We start from the raw sequence: 24,773 nt of genomic DNA, 5'->3' as shown, positions 1-24,773 counted from the left end.
ATTTGCAATTGAATTTGATTTCAGAAGGGAAAGAAATTTGAAGTATTTTCAGAATTTCCTCTAAGGTGAGTTGGAAGAAAGAGGAATCGGTATCAGGATTTTATAGATAATGGGATGGAATTTCTGAAAATGAAGGAATAACTGAAGCCACATCGCCTTCTGCTGCACTGGAATTCAGTAAATGAGGAGAATGTTGTGCAAATGAAAAAGGACAGAACCTACAGGAAAACGAGTGTTGTTTTCAGGCAATGCAAGTGCTTATTCACCTTAAAAATAATAAAAAAATAATGTCTGCTGTTTGCTAGATTGACAGCCCTGGAGTGAGAAATTCTGTAATTACTGCATATCAAGTTTAGTAGAGTGGGTAGCACTACAAGCTGCCTCTGCAGTGGAAGAATTAGCCGTAGTGCCTTTTACTGTAGATGCTAAAGGGGTTATAGACCCTTATTCTTCAGCAGCACCACCTCTGTTCCTGCTTCTGGAAAGTACAACAAGGCTGTGGCGTGCAGCTCCCCTACTCACATTGTGATTGCCTGTGCCCCTAAGAGAATCTGCAGTCAATTCTCATTTCTCTGCTGAAAGATTTATGTGCAGCAATTTGCAGACTGTCCTATGCAATTAGTGATCGGGTCCTCCTGCCAAAAGGGAACAATATTGAGGCTAAAAAAAATACTGAAATAGGGAGGAAAAGAAGGTAGAGCAGTTTCTTAAACGTAGCTTAGGAGTTGCTGCCAGAGAGATGCATCCTGTTGTCGTTAGAGTAGCACAGCCATGTAGGTGTCTGGGTAGGTAGGTAATGGTGACAGAGCCTCTTGCTTCAAGACTGCTAATTTTATTCAGCTATGGGTGAGTAGGTAGGAGGAGATGAGAAGTTCCTGCAATCTGGCAGGCACTCACACATAGGATGGTTAATAAAATAGGAAATTAATTTAGTGATGCCATTGCACATCACAGAATCCTCTGACTAGCTCTTAATTGGCAGCTTTCTCTAGAGAGTAAGAATTGATTAAGCTGTACAGAAACAAACTCTTCAGGTTTTTCAGGTCAGGGTTAAAGGCCTGTGTAGAAGCTCAGGAAACTTGCAGTGCTGTTGTGTGTGCTGTAAGTGATGTGTATGAACAACACTTCCCAGTGCCATCCTTTAAAAGTGCTAAGTTAACATAATAACCGTGTGCTACATAGCTGCTTTTCTGTTATTTATAACAATATCTGGGTTTTTCTTACTTAAATATTAATTCTCCGTGTTTTTCAGGATACAAGGATCCTAAAGCCTTCTCATGGGAGAAATACTTGGAAGAAACTAATTCCCAGGCAGCTCCAGCAAGAGCATTCAAACTGGTTGGTGAATCTCTTTGATTTTCTTAGGTCAGAAGAGTAGGGGAAACTTCTGTTATCTACCCTTTCTTTCTTGATGTTGTATTTGGTGGTGGTTCACCATGTCTGTGCTAAGAAAGTGAAGGCATGTTTTTTACTTTGAGTTTGAAATCAGGGACAAAACACACAACAGTCTACGTGGCTAAAAAAAAAAAAGTCATGGAAAGCTCTCTTTAGTGAAAGGATTTTTCACTAAATGTCTTCAATTTCTCTTCAGTTTCTTCATTAGCAGTGTTAAGGGAAGAGCCTTCAGATAACTGTAGTTTTCAGAGGTATGTGTGAAGGACAGTACCTTGCTTCAGAGAGGGCACTGGGAGGAGAAGGAGCTGGCATTTTGGTCAAGGTCTGACTGGGTGGGCAAGATGGGTTCTCCCAGGAGACATGGGCAGGACTAGTGCTGGCTGAGGAGACTCCAGACACTCCCTTTGCTGGGATCAGAACTGGGTATCACTGGTCTGCAACTGGGGATGTTTGGTGAGGAAGGGAGGAGAAGCAGTGGTATGTGTGTATGTGTTTGAAGGGAAGGTGATGTCTGGAATTCCTCTCATTGGTTGGTCTCCCCTACATTAAATTTTAAAAACTCCTCTGAAATATTTTCCCCTTGAAGTTGTGTAAATCCCCTTTTCCCCTGGTTGGTGAGGATAAAATGAAGGTAGAGTGAAAAGTTCCTGTTGAGAACTAGCGTGTTCTGATACCAATCATGGTTCTTCTCCGGGGGAGCCAGCTGTGCCCTCTGCAGGAATAAGCGTACTGCCAGGTGATGGAGCATCTCTGCCAGACTCCTAGAATGGAGTAAGACCATCTGAAGATTCTCAGATTCTCTCAACCATGGGAGCCTGAGCTTCATTTTTTTACAGTGGAGTTCAGTGCATTTATCTGGAAGCTCACTGTGAGCAGAAATGCAACAAAAGCCTTTAAAATAACTTCGTAAATAAATTCTGAAGTTGCTTTTTTTATTTCTTAGCAGTGTCTTCCATGGTGCTGGTTCACATTGCTAAACTTTGCGGTGTGTTTAAAAACTTTCCTGTGGCATCATGATATTTGCCTTGAATCCTTTTGATAAAGTTAGACTTGCAGGTTAATACCTGCTGCCCTCCCTTACATTTTGTGGGTAAGGTCTTTGGGCCTGAGGAGGAAAAGCAATCAAGGAGGCCTCAGATAAGGGAGGTAAAAATCCAGCCAAGCAGGGCTGATAATTGCTAGATTTCAGCAGGTGTCCATTTGAAATTGTTGTAGGTTGTCAAGGCGGGTGTCACGTAATAGGAGGAGGCTGGGTTTGCCTCTTTAGAGAGCTGTGAGGCCACAGCTGGAGCTATCTGCAGCACAGTGGAACTCCAAAGCATCCCTTGGATTAAGGTTTTCCAGAGCTGGGCAGGCAGCATCTTCGATCATGAAGCGCAGCATGCGAAGCACCTCGGAGGCAGTGTGCTGGATAATGAGTGAGGCTTGTCAGTAGGACGCGTTTGTTACCCCCAGCGTAGGCTCAGCCTTTTTCTGAGCTGCATTTGCAAAATCCCAACAGTGCTGGAAAATGGGGAATTTCAGAATACAGGAGAGAAGGAATGCAGCAACTGGTCTTCTGCACGATAGAGGAACAACAGAACTGGTGCTGTAGAAACAAATATTTTGGAAAGGTGATAAAACTCTTCATGACAAAAAAAACAGTGGAGTGCAGCCTACTTAAAACTGCCACTCTCCAGTCCTCAGTAATCTATCATTATAGCATTGCTTCCTCAGATTTTCAGAATATAAAATGTGTTGAGAAATGTCACCTGAAGATAATAGGGCTTTGCTCAGTACAGAGAGCCTTTTTAATGTGGATACTCCCTCTTTTGGATTTTTCCAAAATGAAGCATCTTCCCAAGGGGGAATGTAAGTGCCTTGTCTGACTCTCTTCCTGTTTTTCATCAATTTCTGCAGCCATTGCTTCGTTCGTCCAGATATCTGGCTTTGAGAGAATGGTTGAAGGGCCAATTCTGGCTCTCATGAAACTTTGGAGTCTAAATTAGCATCCAAGACTCTTCTATGAAAATGAGGCAGAAAAAAATTGCATTTGATATAACAACGGTTAATAGAACTCTTCCAGGATCAAACCTTGTTATTTTTCTGGCATGGTTGGTCTGAAGTGCAAATACATGGCACAGTTATTGATTTTTGTATTATTATTATTATTTTTCCAGCTAGCAATTACAGGAAATCAGTACATAAAAATACGGGTTGAGAGCCAGAACTGGCATTTCTCACTGAATTATTTTTTAACAGTTTTCAAGAGCTAATGTATGTAGTCTGGAGACACTGATCATCAGCGCAAATAGTAGATCTTGTATCTGGATTTCTGCCTTTTCCTCCACCCAGAAACATAGGAGGAGACAGCTTCATTGTCAGCAGCACTATTTCAACCCATTGTCTTGGGATGTCAAAAACATTCAGAAGCTATTCCAGAAAGGCAGCAACCCTTCAACAAGACTCAAATAGACTCCTCTTCTGGGCAGCGTTTTGTTCTCTAGCACTCACTCTTTCCCCGAGAAAGTCAGGCAATGTTGGCTGGCTCAATAAGACACTCTTAAAACTAAATGCAGTTTAGATTGCTTGGCTTGTGATGTACCACGTGGCTGGAAGCCTGCGGATAAAAGCTTGTATCCAGGTGAAAAGACTGAAGGGAAACTCGAGGTTTGGAGTCTGTAATCCCCTCATCTCAGAAGTGACCTCCCTCCCTGTACCCAGCTGCTGACAGTGAAAAGGGTAAGGAAGATTGCGAGGAAAGAGTGATGATATTAATCTTTTTGTTAACCTGATCTTGTTCAAAGACATGATTTAGAACTGTCATCTCCCCTGACCTTTGTGTGCAGAAGTGAAGAGGGGTGTGTTTTCAATGAGTACCCAGTGCTCCGTAACCCCCAGATGAGGAGTTCAGAGGAGGAATTCACAGTCCTTCAAAAGTAAATGGAAAACAAATTGGTAAACGCTGTCTGTTACATAGAGGTTTACATCCACAGCTGCTGCAGAGGGCACACGTCAGGTCAAAGGGCATCCTGGAATTTTTACAAAGTACTTCGACCAAATGGTAAATGAGCAACTGTGGGCATGAGACTCCTGTGGCTGGAACTGCTCTCATGTCCCAGCGCTGTTCCCCAGTGCCACAGTTTTCAACAACTGATAACAAGCAGGTGCGGTTATCATGAGAAGCAGATGGCAATTACTCTTCTGACCCATGGGCTCCTGGTCCTGCACCATTGTTGCATGAGAGAGGCTTAAGCCCAGGCTCAAAGCAAAGAACTGAAATACCTCCGGTTGTCTTGGAAGTGGGGATTTTTGTACCTCTTTACTCTGGGAAGGAAGAGGAGTGTCTGGAATTGCCAGGTTACAGTTAAGGCAAAATGTGTTTGTCAGAGGAAGAATTTGGCAGTGCACTGAAGTGAAGCCACTTGTTTCCCAGCCCAAGCACCAAATGAAGGTAACTCTGTTAGTGTCCAGAAGCAGAGGTGGCTGCATCTGATGCTCAGAATGATGCTCTGTCATGTAGTGAAGGGAGGTGTCCCACAGCAGCATTTCAGGCATTCTGATGTGAGACAGAAGCAAGCTGGCCAGCATCCTTGTCAAATGTGAGGTAATCTCTGCCGTGTTGAGCAGTTTTGCTGTCAAGACTGTTCAGTCTATGTATTAGTGGAGCTTGTGGTCATATTTGGTCTTTTCTCTTCTGTCAAGGAAGAGCCTCTTGCACTGACTGAGATGTTCCTCTGCCATGGGAAAGCTCAGGCTTCCCCTTGAGTAATTTTGGACTTCTGACAAATGGATAGCCTACTCCTTTAGAAAACTCTTACTTTAACCTCTGAAATAGTCTGCCATATGAGGTCAGGGGCCAAAGCTGCAAAAACATTTGACTGGTATATGAAAAATTCAGTGCATTTTATTCAGAGAAGGCAGCTAGTTGTGAATGCCCTGACTTTTTAGCATTCTGCTTACGATCTTGTTTTACAGCGTCCTGCTCACGGATTCCAAGTTAATATGAAGTTAGAGGCTGTAGACAAAAGAAATCCCATCTTGATAAGAGTAGCAACGATAATTGACAAAGATGACCATCGTATTAAGGTATGACCTTGCTTTGAAGTGCAGAGCCTTTCTGCTGAGGAATGCAGTGATTGGCAGTACAAAAAAAATACCCGTTTGATATGAGAAGCAGCAAACACACACCTTACAGATGATCGAGCCTACAGGCCAGCCCAACTGGAAATGATTTCTGTTGTTTTGGCCTATTGAAATCTGATGGAATTGCCTGGTATTGTTAGTTACTGTTTTAATGTAACTATTTTGAAATAAGATTTGACAGAATGATTTTCCATCTCTTAGTGGTTTTTGTGTGATCTGTACGAGTGAAGGCAGCATTAATGTTCTGCTGGTGGGAAGCTACCTGACAATTTTTTTCTAACACACTTAAAAGAAAATCAAAAGCAAGTTAAGCCCTGATACATGTGGGAAGCAGCTTCATTCGCCAACCAATAAAAATTCATTACACAGATGCATTTTAGCTAATTATTTTCATGTTAATATATTACCAGAAATGTCCGTTGTGCACTGGCTTCTGAGAAATTAGTTATCAGTTGGCTAAAGTGGATCCTGCACTGATGGGGGCTTCTTGGCCACAGGTCTCCTTCCTGAAGGATGATTATGTGGTCAGGAGTGAAGTTTGCTCCCCCTTGGCCATTTGATTCTCAGGCTCATCACTGTGACTGCCAGCTAAAGTCAAGTTTTGCCAGTGTATAGTGGCATGACACGCAGTTCATACCTTTTTTTTGCAGCTTTGCCATATGAGCAACCCATTAACCTTTAAACAGCAGCAATCCTTCGTTTCTGTTTGCCTGAGCTGGATCTGAACAACCATTACTAGTCCCTTCGTCCAGTGGAAAATTCTAGCTTGTTTACTGCAAAACTTGCCAAACTCATTGGCTTTTATGGTGTTCAGAGATTCATAGAAAACAAAACAATTAAATAAGCAATTCTGTTTGCATATATTTAGCCTGGAGTGTGCTGGAGTACCCAACGGTCTGTGCTTTCTTGCAGGCCCTGTTATTTGACTATGTCACCAGAATCTGGTTGTTCCCTAAAAGATAGACATAGGGGTCAGGAAAACAAAATGAGCACAAAGAATGATTGTGCTTGACTGAAAGATTGAATGAATCAGCTCCAACTTGAGCAAGGTGAAACAAAAGGGGGAAGTTAAAATAAAAGCTGAGTCACATCCTTAACTGTATCTCTCACTGAGACTCTGTGCTTCTTTTAGATACATTTTGATGGCTGGGACCATAATTATGATTTTTGGGTCGATGCAGACAGCCCTGATGTTCATCCAGTAGGCTGGTGTGCAAAAACTGGACATGCTTTGCAAGTCCCTCTAGGTAATGTAGATGACCTCGTTGTTGTATTAAATAATTTTCCCTAAATGTGATCTGCTCTTGAGGTGTATGAAACTTTTTACAAATCTGTTAACCTTTTTTTAATTCTTATTGCCAGGTGCTGTTGATCCTGTGGGAACAGTGGGACAAGCGTGTCCTACTCCAGGCTGTCACGGTATTGGTCATGTCAGGGGCCCACGATATGGAACACATTATACGTATGTATATGAGATCTTATAAGGGTTCTGTTTGTGAGCTGTCTGATGCTGTCTGTAAGAGTAATGCAGCAACAAGCACCTGCACTGCACTGAAATTATCACAGGGTGTTTGTTCTGAAGATAGTTATTAGTGAAATTGCAGCTCCCTCTTGTGTCTAAATGCACTGTTCCACCATAAATTCAGTTCATACCAGTATAATCATTACAACTGCAATACAATCTAGCATAGATGAATTCTCTCCAGTTTCTATCTTCCAGTATTACTGAGGGAATTTCTTTTATAAAATAACATACCCAAGAACAGGATGCAAGAAGACAACTAAGAGGGAGAGTGTTGGTAGATTATTATACCATAAGGAGAAAGGAGAAAGCACTCTTGTTTTGTGGTTTGCCTTTGATTTCTTATGTGTTCTTGGAAAAGAAAGGTTTTTCTTGATTAAACTATTTTACAGAGCAAGAAAACAATCTCAAATGGGAGGTCTGAAGGTCCAGGAGTATATAATGTGGTAAATGATAATGTGGTAAAGGACTTTGCATTGTTGAAAGTGGTAGTTGCAGGACTGTTTTGTTTCATGAAATACTGCTCAGACAAGCAGGCTGCACAGGAAAAGCTGTTGTTATTCTCTAAGATGACTCTAAAAACGCTACTTTGATTTCTAAACCTGCTATTTGGTCCTGTGCTTTCCCACACCTTAGAATGGGTAATGATGTCTCCCTTCCAGACATGTTTTGGCCTTGCTTTTTTTTAGAAACATGCATCATGATCTCTTTTTTTTTTTTTTTCTTCTTTAACTCAGGTTAGTTGGCTGCCCATATTCTGATGTGAACCTCAGCAGAGAAAACTCGTTACAGGACCGCCTGAGTGGGGAAAGACCTTCCCCTGCCAATAGCCTTCAGAAAGCCAAGAGGATAGAGACCCCTGCCCCAGTCCTGCTGGGAACAGGAGAGTCTTCTCAGGAGGACTCTCCACACTCCAGGTGAGCTGAACACATTTCCTAGGCAGGTACTAGGGAACAAAACCATTTTACAAGGCTGACAAACACAGGAATTGGCAGAGAAGCAGTAGAGCATTGAGTTCATCTGTCTGTAATATTGACCCATGCCCCAGACACTCTTAACACAGAGCAGTGCATTTTATACCCTCATATGCCTTAATAGGTTTCTTGATTCCTTAATCCTGCTGCTCTGGTCACATTCCAACAAAGGAAATTGCATTCTGACTCCATAAATTTTTCTTTGCTGTTTCAATTTAAAATATATTCTTTTTCTTTATTTCCTGTCCTAAAACTGTCAAGCAAGATTATTTTGCACTATTAAACTGTAACTGCGATCTACCCCAGAGCCTGTTGCATTACACTGCTAGGTGTAATGGCTCCGTATGTATCACTTGGCAAACAAGTGGAGTTCCTTCAGATATTTTATTTTCTTACATGAAGATCTTGGAATTGAGTATCATTGAGGTAAAAAGTGTATTAGTTCACTGGCTGCAGGAGGCAGTCAGTCTGTCATTGGGACAAACCTGGGCAGGAATTCTTTCACTATTGTCACTTACAATCTGTAGGAATTCCATCTCACTAAGGCAGTCTCTGGTGATATCTTAGGTCTTTTCTGTATTTTAAGGCCTGTATGCATTTTAAGGTTTCTTTGCTTTGCTTAGATTTATAACGTTATTGAGATATGTTTGGTCAGACAAAAGGAATACCTCTCCCCTAAAGTGTGCATAGCCAGGCCAAAGTTTGCCTCTTCTTATCCCAGTAATGTGCTGGGATCTCCTTTTGCTACTCTTGACAACGGAATTGATTGCATTTCAATGGCACTGTTACTTGAAAATTTTATCAGGAGTTTTGGGATTCTCCTAGAATAAATGGCAATCTAAAATTGCAGTATACTTATGTTTTTCTAACTAGTTAATTTCCTGATAGTAGGAGGTTCAAATTCAGTGTGCATATCTTTTAACTTCTGCTGTTTGTCCTATCATGGTTAACTGTGTAGCTCTATTTATGCAGCAAACTTAGCTGTGGAAACTGTCTTAAATGTTATCCGGAGGAATCAGAGTTCCAAAATCTTAAATCTCTTGATTTCACCGCAGTACATGCTTCAGTGGGTTTCCTGTAGCTGCTGGGATCAGAGTCTTGGTCCACAGGGGCTGATTATTTCAGATAATCTCTTTCAATCCATGCTAGAGTAAAAAAGCACTTTGTACTGTGCCAGTAGCGATGGTGGGGGAGAGGAAGGCTTCCACCACTAGGTGGTAGTTGTTACTCTCGTTTGCAAGAAGCTGCCGGCTTTGCCTCTCCTCTGGGAAAAGGGAACAGAGGATGTCAGCTTAGCTGCTATCATTTATCTGTCTCTCCAGAAAATCTGCACAAGAAAGTGAAAAGTCATGTCAAAGCAGTGTTCACAGTCTGTCGGAACAGTCTGAAAACAATCAAGAGAAAGACTGGATAGAAGAGGAATCGTCTGCAGACATCAAAGCCAAACCGAAAAAGTAAATAAGATTTTTGTGAGGTATTTTCATGGATTAGCAATTTTGCCTCTTGGTGCTGCTGCTACATAGGAAATACAGATGTAAATCAGGAGCTTAGAACGGCTCAGTTTGATCAGAGGTTTGCAGCACAGAGTTTTAGAATGACGTGTTGTTAAGTCTCCTCCTTTCCTCCCACTATTTCGGGGGCTTTATTTCCCACTGTGAACTCAAATCTGAGTTGTAGCTATGAACTGAATATCACAGTCCTTAGCGTAGAGAGGCCAGGGACAAGTAGTTTTATCGCTAATGGTAAGAGGGAGATAATTGTGGTTGCTAAATACACTGTTAATCTCTTTCTGTAGAGGAGGTTGTGTTATCAGTTTGTGTTATCATTTGAAATGTTTTGTACTTGATAATTTCAGGCTTGGGTGCTCACGTGCCTATATAAAGTTCCAGCTGGTGAAACAGGAAAACAATGGGAAAGGTTGGTTGATTTATTTATTTATTTGTGTGTGTGTGTTTGCATGTGCAATATACAAGACCCCCAAGGACAATTTAAAACTCTACAGCTTTTTTTGTTGTTGATTCCACGGTCAAGAGAGAACATACCCTGGAGATTATGATAATGGTAGTCTTTTTTTAAGACTACCATTTATTTAACCTTTAAAATGAAGAAGAAGAGTAAAATTGCTTAGAGGTAGAGGGTTTTATACTTTTTAGAGTGCAGCTTTGTATTTATTAACTGAGAAAGACGAGCCTTCATCATCTGTAGTACCACTGCATACTCTCCTGAAATGGCAAGGGGAAGTTGTTCCCTCGGCTGCAACCATTCTGCTGGTAGAGTGAGCAGAGGTGTCATGGGAGACAGACAAAACCTGGCAGATAGTTGCTAAGTTCAGTTAACTTCTTGCAGTAGATTCCCCCTGGGTATTCAGAAACACGATTAGAATCATTTAGGGTAACTTTTTGAAGGTTCTCCTAAGGAGGAAAAAGAAAATCAAGTGAAAAAACAATGTATTTTTTATTCTGGTACTTGACAGGTTAAGTTTTAAGAGAAGCTTTCTGGTATCACTTTGGCAAACCATATGCTTAACTTTCAGATTTACTATAAAAAGCCATTTCAGAGAACCGAGCTGACCAGGCTTTTAGGAGGATTTAACATGGTAATAAGTCTCCAATCAAAAATAGCTAAGCAGGCACAAACTGGGGCAGGTGCCTAGCTTTTTTTTTTTTTATTATTCATTTTTACCTTGTGCTGACTTCTGCAGTCAGAGCTAGAGAAGTCTGCCAGCTCTGAGCTGCAGTTGCAGTTGGCAGGGAAAGCTGTCTGCTTTCCCGTCGCATTTACCTTAAGCAGAGTGATGGAAATCAGTAGAGGGAAATTCTGCAATAATCCACTGACCTGTAATTTCGTGATTGCCCAGAGCTTTCATCCCATCTATATTTAAACTATTAGGACACTGCTTCCTTCTGAATGGACAATAATTTCTGTAGATCGTGGTTTGGACGCTTTCCCCGAGGATCTGGGCTCAGGGAAGGAAAAGGCCTTCCAGTTCGTGTTGCTGTGAGGCTCCCTCTCCCTCCAGGTGCCTGTCACTGTTCCTGTGCACGCTTTGCAGCAGGCAGGCTTTTTGTTCGCCGTGAGCTGCCATGTTATCAATGTGACTAAAGGTTTAAAGGCTTACTGGTGACATTCAGGGCGGAGAAGGGGGTGAAATGAAGAAAAGCCGAGCTGTAAGGATGAGGAGGGAATAAAATGAATAGGGAACAGCCTGTGATCGAGGCCGTGCCCACGCAGCAGGGATGTGGCAGCACATAAGATCCTGGCACGAATGGGACCTCCTGGCACGGGGAGGGGAGCGAGGCCAGCTGCTGCCAGCCCCTGGGGACACGGGGAGAGACAAGGTGAGGAGCAGGTGACAGCCTCCCAGGAGCAATGCCTCATGCTGTGTCATCACCAGCAGCATCAGCTTCTGCACTAAGGAGCAGTTCTTTCGTGGGCTTTATTTATTTAAGTTTTAATTCCCCCACTCTGGTCTCGTTATTAGAAGTAGAGACCCGTATCTGATGCTGTCCTGCATCCCTTAGTGAGGTGGCGATGAAGGAAGGTGACCCAGCAGGGGACAGAGGAATAACCTTTGCCTCTAACACTTCTTTCACCTCAGCTGGTGAGGAGCAGGCAACCTGTCAAAACGTTCCCTGTAGCACTGCTTTCATTGTGCTTTACAAGCAGCGCCTGGCACACCCCACAGGTGCTCACACACTGTCCTGCAAACGCTGCTCACGATAACACTGAATAAACCTGAGGCAGGCAGCAGCCCTGTCGGTGCTGTGGCTGGGGAAGGTTTATGAAAACAGCAGCAAAACGGGACGTGGGTACTGCTGCCACGGGATGGCGCCTGGCAGCCTGCACCGTGCCTGCCGGGGGGCGAGGGGACGGGGCACGGTACCCCTTGTAAAGCAGAGGAATGCTTTCCGTGTTGTTTCCATCCTCTGCTTCACTTCCTGTTGTATAACCGGGCAAATCCCTGTAGGACCATGACTCTGCACTACTCAAATGATCTCATTAGGGAGGGGTGATTTCTTCTGTCTCCCTTTTTTTTTTTTTTCCCTTCCTCCTTGATTTTTTTTTTTTAAAGCCTCCATCACTTGACACATGAGGAGGGAACTGATGTCTGGAGGTAACATGCAGCACTCCTGGCCTGGGAGCCTCCTGGGGAGGCGGCGAGCCCAGGCCATCAGCTGGCGTGCTCCTTGCAGGCTGGCTACAGCTGTGAGCTGGAACGATGCCATTAGTTTCCAGCTGAAGATGCTGTTACCAGAACTCCTCCACCTTGTCAATAAAATGCTGCAAACATCTTCTGTGTTAGCAGCGTGACATCATTTTCCTGGGAGGAAGCTAACGAGCTAACGATAAAGCCTCCAGCCTGGCAATCTTATCTTATCTTATCTTTTTTTGGTTTCTTTTTCTTGGGAGGGTGGGGGAGAACGCCCTGAGAGCTGTGTGCCCTGCAACAGCAGTGCCTGGCTGCCTGCTTGTCCTGCCTTGCTTTTTCCTCCAGACCGTGACCCTTCCTCTTTTGTTGTAATTGCTCCTACTTGAAGACTCGCTCTGACTTGTCTCGTTTCCTTTTCCAGACCCTGATTTCGATCTCCAGCAGGCCCTCCACCAGTCCATCTTCATGCCTTCCCTGACCTCTAACCCGACCCACCGCCTCCATCTCTGCTGGGAGCAGCACTGCAAGCTCTTGCCAGAGGTCTCGGGCCTCACAGCCAAGCACGTGGCCAAATGGACTGTGGAAGAGGTGAGTTACCTGCTACCTGCTCTGCTCTCGGCTGCGGGAATGCCAGAGCCCCCTTTTTATGGAGTGCTGATTAGAAAACATCTTTATTTTCTGTGCGTCCCTAGGTAATGCTTTGCCATTTGCCTCGCATATGCCAGAGCTGACTCAGCTAGAAGTTGTACCTGAGTCCTTTATAAATGGAGGGGAAAGATCCCTATTAACTCTCTGGTGCCCATGGGTTATTTCAGTGAATGAGACTCTCTTTGTTTATTTACCCCTTGATCTTTCAGTGCTCGGGCCTGAAACACGATTCTGACAGCAGATTCTGTTTCTCTCTGGTCTCCCTCCCCCTCTCCTGTGACTTTCCTGCTTATTCACTTTTACATTGCAGATAATTCCAAACTGCACTGTGCATACCCACTCCTCCCACGTCTCCCTGCCTGTTTCCCCTGCAACAAAACTGCCCACGGCCTGACCTGATTTCTGACAGAGGTAGCTGTGCAGCTGGGGATATGTCTCTGCAGTCCCAGCTCTTGAGATGTCTCCTGTAATTAGGAGGCATGTGAAAACGCTGGTATCTTTTGTGTGCTGAGTAGTTGGTTTTTGCCTTGATGCCTTGGGCATAAATAATATTTGTATCTCCACTCGGGAAGCGGTGACAATTTGGATCCTGGCACTTAATCACAGGCCATTTAATTGAAGAGAAATGTGCTGTAATGTTGTGCTTGCAAGGAAGGAGTAATCTGCAAAGCAGGAAAAGGTGCCATTCTTCATGATGCATAGAGGATCTTCAGAGACTTTTAAAAAGTGCATTTTCCCTAAGTGCCTCTTACGTCAGATAAATCCAATCTTTACTTTGTTCTTCATGCTGGAGGACTGGTTGGAGTCTGGTGGGATTGCAGAATCACAAGGGATGGGAACCACAGCAAATGTGAAGGCAATAGAGCAATTAGTGTGGCTGCTTTAAAAACTGTCCATTTTTTTCTTCTTTTTTTCTTTTAAGTTTTAATGAAGATGAGTTAGAATTGAATTCATAGCAAGGAGGAAAAAAAAATCTCTCTGAAAGATTTTCTATTTGTATCCTTCTAAGAAAGCTTCCACTGATTTTTTATTTTTTTTCCAAAAGGTCTTTTAGTAAATCAATACAGGCAGGAGCAGCTAATCCTCTGACATGAAAACAGTCAGAATCTCTTTCTTTTGGACAAAACATGGAGGTTGTTTCATGGAGGAACAGAGACAGGATACAAGCCAAATAAAATTTGTCCTTTACAGTTGACCTTTAAAGCAACTGCTGGGTAAATTTAACTGGGATATTAGTTTGATAGCAGATGAATATAAGTAGGGACCACAGGGCATCGATGCAGGGCATAGTGGTGCAGTGATTCACAATCCAGAACACAGTGAACTGCCTGAAACTACCAACGACGCGCTGACTACCAGTAGGAGTGTGAATGGCACATTAAAAAGATCAGCTGCAGCACCACAACAGACCGGCTAAAGTCCTTACAGGTTTTGTTTCGAATTTGGGTAAAGTGGATCGGGGTTTTGCAAATCCTGTTCCTCCCAGATTCCCGTAGGAATTAATTTAGTCCTTGTGTGAGCACTTGCAGGATCGGCATGTGCAGGGCAATGTAGCCGCAAGGTCTGGAAGATGAAAGCAGTAGGACTTCTCTGTGTTTTAGTGAGTCCAAAGTAGATTTGATCTGTCGGTGTTTGGGCTTCTAACATCTTCCTGCAGGGCAAACAGTCGCCTATGAGTTGTGCTTTGAACTCTGCTGCACAGAGGAGCCTATTCTGCTGATGTGAAACAAGAGCAATGGGAGTGCAAAATTCTCCTTTGGTTTCAGACCCAAGAACTGTTTTTATTTTATAAAACCCACATTAAGGGAAAAAAAAATCTTGCTTTAATTCTCTGTTGGTTGAGAACAGCTGAAATGACAGAGCAGCAGCAGTATTTAGGGACCCTCAAGCTAAGAAACCCTTGGTAACACTGAACAGTTCAACCAGATTAGTTACTTTAATGCAGCTTTGTTATGTATTGAAAGCTTCCTATCATGTTTTCAAAGCACAGTTAGTGTAGGGTATGGAATCACAGGAGAACATTAATATGTGCCGGAGCTGAATTGTTCATTAGTTAATCCCTCATCAGATGCTGGTACCTTGTGAGGGGACTGTCCCTGTGCTAATTGCTTGTGGGTTACTGCATCTGAGTAAAGCCCAGCTCCTATCCCAAAATATCCTAAACGATATTCCAGTACTGTGCCAACTGTGATATATCATGTCTGGGATCTCATTATCACCCATTGCGTGGAGATTTAAGTGCTCTCAGAGTTACACAGCACAATTCCCCACCACCATCACTGATACGCAGTCATAGTGTGAGACACTTCCACCAGATAGCTCTGAGGTTATGATGTGAGGTTATTACCAGCAGGAAAGGCAGGCAGGAGTTCAGCTCCTCAAAGGAAAGGCCCTGATCTGCCTGATCCTGCTGTGCTCCGGACCTATCCAACACATCTCCTGCCCTCCCCATCCTCGCCTTTCTCTGGGTAATTGTGCGCCCTGCAGTGATTGTGCAGCTGTGTTGGGGTTCAAACAAGTTTGTTGCAGCCTGAGGTGCTGCTGTCCTGGGCTTCTGCTGCTCCCTTTTCTCCCCAGTGCCTTAGTTTGGGGACTGTCCTCTCTGGCAGTGGCACGGGCCAGGCAGGCCACCCGGCTCTGCAGGACCCAGGGTCAGGCTAACACCCTGACAACGATCCCTCCAGTATTCTTCTCTTGCATCCTCCTCCTTCCTCCTTTTTTCCATTTCTGGTGACCCCCAGGACCGTTATTTGTTTAAAAGGCCTCTCTGGAGCAGGGTGCTTGCTGTGTACATACAAGTGACTTTGGGACAGATCAAAGCCCCATCACACTGACCATGACAGTGGCCAGCAGCAATTCTCCAGGGAAGGACAGAAGAGACGGAAGAGCAAAGTGAGCTCAGAGCAGTCCCCTGAAATCTCTGCCAGCCTCTCCATGCAGCAGACCCTAAGGGTTTTGCCCTCAGGGGTCCTACTGTCATTTAAATTGTGGAAGATGCTGCCCTGCAGAGGCATTTTGATTTGTTTCTTTTCATTATAAGTTGGCGAGGAGTTCAAAAGGAAATAGAGCTGTATTTTGTTACTTGTTTGCACTTCTACAGAAGAAGATTTGGGAGTCACTGTGTGCTAGAGCTGTGGATTTTAGAGGTTCTCTTTAAAATGGAGCTTTCCCTCCTAGCACCATGTAATGGTGAAACGTGAGAGGAGAGGAAGGCTCTGCTGGCAGATTGTGTAACAGAAGCAGTGGAGTCAGAGCTGCTCACCAAAAATCAGCTCTGCCAGGGTGGAGGGGAGCCCGGGGGCAGGCTGATAGCTCCCTGCGGATGGAACTGGGGGAAGGGAATGAGCATGAGTGGTGGGATCAGTTGGAGATGCAACGACGTGATTTAGGAGAGAGTCTGACAATCGTGAGTTAAAGGGAAGCTCATCTTTGACAGCAAACCCTCCTAACTGTTTGTCTGTTTGTGTTTATGGAAGAAATGTCACATCTGTAATAACTCAAATGAATATGCCTCGTGAAACAGAGCTGTTCCTGCAAGGGAGCATCCAATTAGCATGCGATGTTTGATCTGATTATGCCTCAATATACAAATCTTCTGTGAACCAGTGAAGCTACAGATGGAGAAGACAATGCTTATTAAGTCATCCTCCACTGCATTCAGGATAGCTTCTTGCACTAGTTAGTGTTATATAATGTAATCCAAGGCTTGCTTGCATGTCTCAGAGGAGGTTATTCCAAATGTTAACACATTTCCTGCTTAGAAAGGTTTTCTCTAATATGGAATGTAAAATTAACTTATTTAATGCTGTTGGTTCAATGGATCCCCTGCATCCACCACAGATTAAATAAAACCCACTTTTCTTTCATAGCTCTTCTGCCTCCTGTGTGTTGGTAAACCAGGAGTACTCATTTGGTTGGTTTATCTTCTCTCTTAAAGGATTTTCATCGTGGGAAATTCTCTATATCCTTCTCTTTGTAATTGTATTTTCTGATAATACCATAGAGGAAGTAAAGTTGGGGATGGGTTTAAACTAGTGCATAACCATATGCACTTCTTAATCTGTAAAAGTAATAATGGTGTTTTATAAGAGCCACTTAGAGCATTGGAGAAACTGCTCTCTTAAAGGAAGAGAGGTGGTCAAACAGCAATATGGAAAGTATTTGTGCTGCAGCAACAACTCAGTAATATTTTCATATATGTCCTTCATCAGTGGGAGATTCCTAAGTATTCAAGTTTGACAAATTCTTGCATACAGAACTCACATACAGAAATGAGGCCTTTTTACTTGATGTCCATTTCAATTATTCACGTTTCTCTTCTTCTACATCTAATTACAGGTGGCGAGCTTTATCCAGCGTCTACCTGGTTGCAAAGAACAAGCGTCCGTGTTCAGGGAAGAGGTAAGCCAAGCCTGCCTTGTGCACTCCCAAGTGCAGTGCTGTGACACTGCTGGGTCTGCTCCGTACCCCTGCTGCTCCGGAGTTACGGGGCTGACTGCACAGACATGCTCAGCCTTGTCATTAAGGAGCCCGTGGCATTTAGGAGGCAGCTTCGGCATCAAGCTCGATTCCAGCATGGTTAATTGCATTCTGCTGCTTTAAATTTCCCCTCCAGTTCCAATCACTTAGCTTATGCTTAACATCCTGTCTTGGACTATGGCATAGTGTTTCTGGCATCGTTATAAAGATGTCCTGTTGGAATGGTGCAGCGAAGATCTCATCTGCTCCCTCTAACGAGAACATATGCCTGCTCTTCTTGGTGAGGCTGGCAGTTGTAGGGTGTCTTAGGAGCTTCTCCTGAGGACTGAGGTGGGAGCAGGAGAAGGTCCTTGCCTTGAAAAGCAGTTGCTGGGAAGTCAGCGTCACCTGCATGCGGCGTGTCCTGTCACTGCTGCCTCGTGCCAGGCTGGGCTTTGGGCTCTGCTCCCTGTTTGTGGTGCCTTCACCGTGGCTTCTCAGAAACCGCAGCTAGTGCAGGATACGGCTGTCCTGTTCCTTAGCACGTCCTGTCACTGATGGTACGATGCCCAGGCTCTGCTGATTGCTTTGGCTTCCAGTTACGATGCAGGTACAACTTGGAGGTTCTGTGCGAGCCCCTGATTAATATGCACAGCCGTGCCTCCCTTCTGTCACCACAGCTCTCCTGCTTTGATGGGAAGAGCTTGAGGGAAGGGGTTGTGCCTTCTCTGTATTCTGCGAGGCACTGAGCACACCCTCTGTACCAAGGAGACGCGCTGCACGCTGTAGTGACTGTAAAGGGCAGGTTTTTAATAGATGACTGCTCCCCAGAGCTGGCTTCCTTTCAGGATGAATCAGGCCGTAGTGCATTTTATGGGATTTATGTCTCTGTATTTTGTTTTCCCTTATTTTAAAACACACACACACACCAAATAAAAAGCAAAATAAATTGAGGCTTGCGAGAAGCACCGTTCGCAGTGTGACATTCTAGTGGAATGCTGTTTAATTGAATATAGTGGGAATAATGAAATTTATCCTACTGAACCAGTCCTTCGGTGTAGCTGAGTGTAAAAGATGCAGCCTGATTTCTAGTGAAGTTGTGCTCAGAAATGAGGGCTTGGTAAGTGATATGTAAGTCTTATAATGAATCCAACCATTCACAATTTATTTCATTTCTTCTAGCAATAATTTAAGTGGGCCCTGAGCAAGGTGGCTGTTTTCTAGTTCAGAGAGCAGCCTGGCCGTGTTCTATTTTAGTACCTGATTTTCTGCAACCTCCAAGTATGATTCGCTATGCCAAACGAGAGGGGCTTGGACTGTTTTTCAGGTTTCTGCTCAAACTGAACTATCAGTTTGAAATTAAAACCCTTTTAGCAGTTTGGCTTTGGCCAGAATTCAGGTGTGAGTGACAGGACTGCTGGCCTCCACCAGGGTTGTCCATTAGCTGTAATCAGGCCTCTGAGTGCTCTCAGTTTAGGATAAATAAATCCCTTGCAGGCTTCTCTTGGCTGGGGGGAGAGGGATAAGTTGCTGCTTACGTTATGAATGAAGAGAACAAATTGTGCCCAGAATTTTAAAAACCATCCAAATAAGATGGAACAAAGAAATGAATAGTGAACCACAGGCAGTGATAACGGCGCTCGTTTCTAGGACCGGTTCAGGGAAAGTCTGGTTAAAATAAGCATCTTCGAGGCGATGCAGTGAAAGTGAAACACAGTAATAATAATACTGAACTCAAAAACATTTTGAAACACAGGACTGTTTTTCCAGCAGCTTTCTCCTGCTCTTGACTCTTTTTATTTAATTTAAGCAGCAGTCCATCCATTTCAAGCTATTTTTAACATGGGCATTGCAGCAGTGTAGACTCCAGGCAGCTTATAAATAATATTCAGTGAGGTTGTGTGGCTGTCTGTGGACTGGGAGCTCTGCTGTCATTTCCAGTGTACATACTGGGAGGTAAAAGTAACTTGCTAACAGTCTCTTGTGTGGCCAGAGAGGAGGAAACCAAATCTCCCATGTCCCAGCTCTTTGCTTTAATTGTATGTTTGTCCAAGTTTATTGAATGTATCCTCTTCCGCCAGTTGTTGACATTCAAAAGAATTCTAGTTAGGAAGACTGCAGGGACAGAAGGATTGTTATTCTGGATCAGCTGAGAGTCTGGTGGTGTCTGCTGGACTGGTGAACATCAAGCGAGAGGAGGAGATGGCTGTCGGTCTCTGTAAATGGACTTTAATGGAATAACTTAGAGACACATGCATTGTTTGTCTGTGTCCATTAATCTTTGGCTTCCTCCCTGCAGCATTTGGGGTTTATGTTAATTATATCTTTGTTGTCTCTTTGGATGTCCTTATGAACCCAAGTACATTTTTAACCTTTTCTTAATATGTTTTTACTCACTGGTACCTAGAGCATCCCTTACTTCCACAAGGTAGTGTGTTTTTGGATCGCTTGCTTTGAATCTAATTGAATGTCTCCTTGCTGATAGATTAGGAGAGTGCGTGTATAAATCCAGACAGATTCCAGGTCTTTACTGTGCCGTGTTTTATATAGCACATCTCTTTTACCTTGTGCTGAACAAGCGCATTTAGTGTCATTGAAAGTTATTTCATAACAGCCTCCTGTTTTACTCCTTTAAATGGAGACTGGTTGGTTGTGGGCAAAGGACTGGCTCTTAGAGCAGCCAGGTGTGCACATCTAAGGGTTTTTTCTCATCTGTAAGGTTTCTAGCAAAGCTCACCAAAAAAATCAGCTTCAAACTTTACCCTGAGCAGCTCAGCAGGAATCCAAGAAGCTGTACAATGACAGTATGTAATGAATGCACTAGGAAATGGTGATTTTATACTTCTAATCATTGCAGATCAGTGTAATAGATTAATTCTTGGATAGCTGCCTCCTGAAGACTTGCATTTCCTGATCTAATTTCTGGCCACAGATTATGAATAGGCAGTAGGATTTTTGACAGTTGTTGGCTTTTTAGAGAAGTATCCTTACAGTGAACAGAAAGTCTAATGAACGAGCCTCCTCCTCGTGATCTCTTTGTAATTTTTGCCCACACTTTGGCTTCTCTGTTTCTAGAAGACGGGCTTCTTGGGTGAGGCCTGAGACCCCTGGGAAGGGCAGCATACCTGGGAACTTCAGACTGGGTGGGTGCCAACACTAGGGAGGAATATGAGGTCTCAGTCTTCAGGGCTGTGCTTGTGCTTTCCTTCCTCAGTTCTAAGCATATTGTTTAACTGAACAAGCAGAAGTGAGAATCCTGCCTGTATCTTCATGGTAATTTTTATCTGATGTTGTGTTTTGCACCTCTAGCAGATAGATGGTGAAGCCTTTCTGCTCCTGAACCAGACCGACATAGTTAAAATACTCGGTATCAAACTGGGTCCTGCCCTGAAGATCTACAATGCCATTCTCATGCTCAAGTCTGCAGAAGAAGAGTGAGAAGAGCCCTTCGGCAGAGCCCAAGAGGAATTGACAGGGAACAGATCTTCCACTGAGCATTACAACGTGCCCAAGAGGCAAACTTGGACTCGGATATATTTTAAGTAGAACTTATTAAAAAATATTTTGAGGACATAAAAATCCTGCCGCAATCTGGAATATGGGGCAGCTTCACTTCCAAGAAGAGGATATTATTATATTTTGTAATTGAGTTTGGTTTTGATATATCAATCTCTTTTGAGATCTAGAAGACACCTCCGGTTATAAGGGGAATCCAGGGTAACATTGGTGGAGCTGCAATAGTAAGAGGAAAGTTACAAGTGAAATGAATTCTGTGTCCGATGATAGTGCCTGAAAGAGAGACTGAGTTATCACCAGCATGTTTAATATGTATATATATGTACAAAAACTCTGAGAGTAAGAAAATAGGAAAAAGGTGTCCTTCAGAGCAGTGCTATGAGTTCAAAGCTGACCTTTTCATGACTGATTTAAACTCCAGTTTCTCCTGCTGATATTGTTTTCTAATACCCTTGCCTCCTGGGCTGCTCACACCACAACAGAAGCGTACCATGGGCAAAGAGCTTCCATCAGTGGTCGCTTACATCGTTTCTGTTAACAAGCAAACCTTTCTCATTCATGCCACCAGGCAGTTCCAGGCAAGCCCTGTTTGGATAGGCTTTGCGTAGGCAAAGCTCTCTCATACAGATATCTCCCACAGGAGACAAAGGTAAATATTCTAGCTCTATTTCTCCCATCAGTGCTTTTGTGCAACTGCTATCTGGACCATGAACATCTTACAGCAAAATGATGCCATCAGGAGCGCTCGGGAATTTGATGGGTTCATCCAAGCCCTCTCCACTATCAGCCAAATGCTAGGAACTAAAAACCCACCAGTGGGCAGTGTTACGTGTACAGATGCAAGCAAGTTTCCTAGAAGCAATTTGCTTTTATTTTCAAACAATCCAAACCCCATGAACACTTAGTGCTTTAGCATTTTCGGCCTCCAGGTGGACATCGATCTGTTGTGCCGGTGAGCTGTGTGCTGTAGTAGCAGGACACTCGCTCCGCTGCATCTTTAGTGGCGAGGCAGGAAGGAAGAAGACGTGGGCAGGTTTCACTGAAGGGGGATCAGGGTTTGAGCAGACAGCAAAGCAAGGTAGGAATTACTTCTCAAAAGAGATTGCTGATCTGTGCCAGCGAGGAAGCAAAGCTTGTGGCTCTGTTCCTGTGTGTGCAGGTGGCAGCCTGTGTGCTTTCCTGCCGGAAGAGCACTGGTGTTCCTTGCTCTGCTGGAAGCCAAAGCACAGCTTTAGGAACATGCAGCAGGGACTGCAATGCCTTGGATGGGGGATTTCCATGCCATTACTTCCAAAGCCATTTTCTTCCAGTGGGAAGTGGGGAGCCCTGCCGGGGCCCTGCTCAGTGTTTCCCATTGCAGCTGGCAGCATGCTGGCTTCTGACTTCCTCTGTCTCTTCTGGAGTTCAGCATGAACCATCACAGCTAGGTAAAACTTTCCACATCTTCATTCGAAGCCGCCAGGCTGTGAGTGAGTGAGCAAATCCTCCTGAACACTGGAAGAGTGCTTGCACTGTGCTGCCGAAGGCAGGCACGCCATCTCAGCCCAGGGCTGCACAAATTTCTCAGGGCACACCCTTTGCGACTGTGTGATGGCACAGGGAACACACTTGGTTTTCTGTCCTTAATCGCTCTGTGTCCTTTGTCCAGCCTTGAAGCTTCTGCGAAGGTCCTGGTGACTTTCCTTACATCTGTCAATAGAGCAGAATCCACGCTGCTGAAAGCATTCAGTCCTGGGTTAATGTGTAGAGCTCTTGGTCTCATTGCTTTCTATTTTTGTGTAAGGTGTTAAGGATTTTAAGCCTTCCACAGAGAAGACATAGGGGTGGGGGGATATTTAATCGCTGAAACCTTGAATATCAGCCAGGCAACTGCAGGAGATAGTGATTTAATGCAGTAGTAGGGACTAGAGATACAAACTTAATTTATTAAAATGAATCTATGGTATGACAACCAGGATTTTCACCAAAGAGTCACGTTCCTTTTTCCCACTCCGTGCACCCAAGTCTGTGTAAAGGCTTCACTTGGGATCGGCACGTCCTGGGCTGTGACACAGCTCGCCTTCCAGGCACAGCAAAATCCGTTCATGACAACGAGCAGAGGGTCAGTGGCTGGACTGTTTTGTTCCTGGCTCTCCACCCCTTGCTCAATAACCCTGAGCCCTTCTTTGCTCCAGTTTCCCTGCCGTGACAGCCAGCCAGGTGGGGTGAGCACAGCGCTACCTTGTTCTTGTCTCAGGAAGCAGGTCCTGCCAAATCTTCTGTTTTACCTCCTTCCTTTGGGAAACTGCCCTGGGGGACGGCAGACTGCCTCCAGCAATAAAACAAAATGTGATATTATTTCATCTCTTTCTATATATAGATAGAGGATGAAGAGAATTGGTGCAACAAGCAATAAGATTCTCGTCGCTGAAATTACTCAAACAGAAGAGAGATCTTTAATCCTAGGGGCTTCCAAGCCAGCTGGATCAGATGGAAATGTGTGCTTGGAGATTATTCAGTGACAGCAGAAGTAGTGCTTTCAGCAGGGAGGAAGGAGGAACCCTTTTAGGGATAGAAGAAGGAGGAATGTGCTTCTTGTGCCTTTTTTTGTAATCCAGTAATTGTCTTTGCAGAGCAAGCAAGAATGTGCACACATCTATTACTGATTCTTTTTCCAAATATAGCTATATTCTAATAAAATCAGACAACTTCACGGTACTGCAAGGGCAAAAAGATTTCCTGTCCTCGCTGGACGCGTTTAAAATTCCCTAATATTTACAAGACTAAGTGAAAACAACTCATCTTTTAGCCTCAGCTTCGCTCCTTGACTTAGGAATTCACTGCTGGCCGATGCCACCTTGCCTGCAGCAGGGAGCCCTGCTTTCGTGGGCAGCTTGAGGGCTTGGTCCTGTAGCCAGGCTCTGCTTTTGCAGCCTCAGCTCTGCCTTTTCCCAGTCCTGGTCACGGCCTGTGTCTAGGCGAGGGCTCTGCAGATGCCTTTGATTGTCCTAATGCCTTGTTGTCTAATTTGAAACATGCACTTTGAAGCAGAAAGCCAAAAGTAGGGGCTCTGTGTCGAACAAAAGCTGCAACTGGTTAGTGCCACCTGGTTTAGGAGGCTTTCATAGTCTACTGAGCATCAACAGAAACCGGCTGTTGGCCCAGAAATAAATGACTTGAAAGCCACACGGAGCTGGGACAGCTTCGTGGGGACCAGCAGCACAGCTGCGAAGGCTCCCTTCTCGGCTAGGGTGGCTCTTACTCCTGTACGTGTTTTGGAAATCCAAAGTGATCGAACGGTTCTCCTTTTCTCTTTTCTCCTCTACCGTTAACTCTACTGTTGAAGTTTTTCTGTGCCACCGCAAATGATCGTCCTTGTAATCCAGGAGCAGCAAATTTCCGCTCTGGGTAATGAATCGCATTAACGTCGGACAGAAGCGTTCGGCAACACTGAGAGCAAAATTCTACAACCAAAGGAAAAAAAAAAAAAAAAAAAGAAAGAAAAAACTCAGCCCAGGGGATAAGCTAGTTCAGCTGTAGAAGATTTCCTGCCTGCTACTTTCATGCCCTGCTTAGGGATTTATACCACAGAAAGCTTTAAAGTTTCTGACATTCTCCCCGCCATGTGATGAGCCAGCTTATTTTTGAAATTCCTATTACTTGAACTGGAAACATGCACAGGGGAAGGGAGGGTGTGCGTTGTCTCTGTTCAACCTCTGAAATGTTTGCCTGTTTTAAACCAAACAAATACTTGAGCTTTTTGACACTAGCCATGATGTTGCACTCCACCAATGCTTTTCTTCTGGAAATGTGAATAAAATTAATATAAATTCAGACCTGGCTGGTTCTTTCCAAGCGCGGGGCCGACCCCAGCTCGCTGCCCTGCTGGGCTGGCCCCGGGGTGGGTTGGGCATTTCAGGGGCCCTGCTTTTAGCCCTTGTTTTCCTCCCCATAAACCTGAGAATCAAAATGCAGGGAGGGTTTGCATCTATCATCTCTTTAATCA

The 24,773-nt window shown here is 44.2% G+C and overlaps 1 protein-coding gene across 1 annotated transcript in view; it reads left to right on the top strand.

Moving 5' to 3' along the window:
* LOC311218072 (lethal(3)malignant brain tumor-like protein 4) overlaps positions 1-20,955 on the top strand; it is a gene marked incomplete at its 5' end in the record, with an annotated part of 36,829 nt that extends 15,874 nt beyond the window's left edge. The window contains 10 exons of the mRNA XM_084300544.1: positions 1,253-1,338; positions 5,353-5,463; positions 6,653-6,767; positions 6,883-6,982; positions 7,780-7,959; positions 9,339-9,470; positions 9,872-9,933; positions 12,588-12,754; positions 17,153-17,215; positions 20,582-20,955. Of these exons, the coding sequence (XP_084156670.1) occupies positions 1,253-1,338; positions 5,353-5,463; positions 6,653-6,767; positions 6,883-6,982; positions 7,780-7,959; positions 9,339-9,470; positions 9,872-9,933; positions 12,588-12,754; positions 17,153-17,215; positions 20,582-20,710 (1,145 nt within the window). The 3' untranslated portion in view covers positions 20,711-20,955. The remainder of the gene's footprint in view (positions 1-1,252; positions 1,339-5,352; positions 5,464-6,652; positions 6,768-6,882; positions 6,983-7,779; positions 7,960-9,338; positions 9,471-9,871; positions 9,934-12,587; positions 12,755-17,152; positions 17,216-20,581) is intronic.
* Between the last annotated feature and the right edge of the window lie 3,818 nt (positions 20,956-24,773).

The sequence above is a fragment of the Netta rufina genome, assembly GCF_964035555.1.
Source record: "Netta rufina genome assembly, chromosome: 23".
Lineage (NCBI taxonomy): Eukaryota > Metazoa > Chordata > Aves > Anseriformes > Anatidae > Netta > Netta rufina.
The sequence above is the reverse complement of the archived record's forward strand: the minus strand, read 5'-3'. Positions and strand labels throughout refer to the sequence as shown.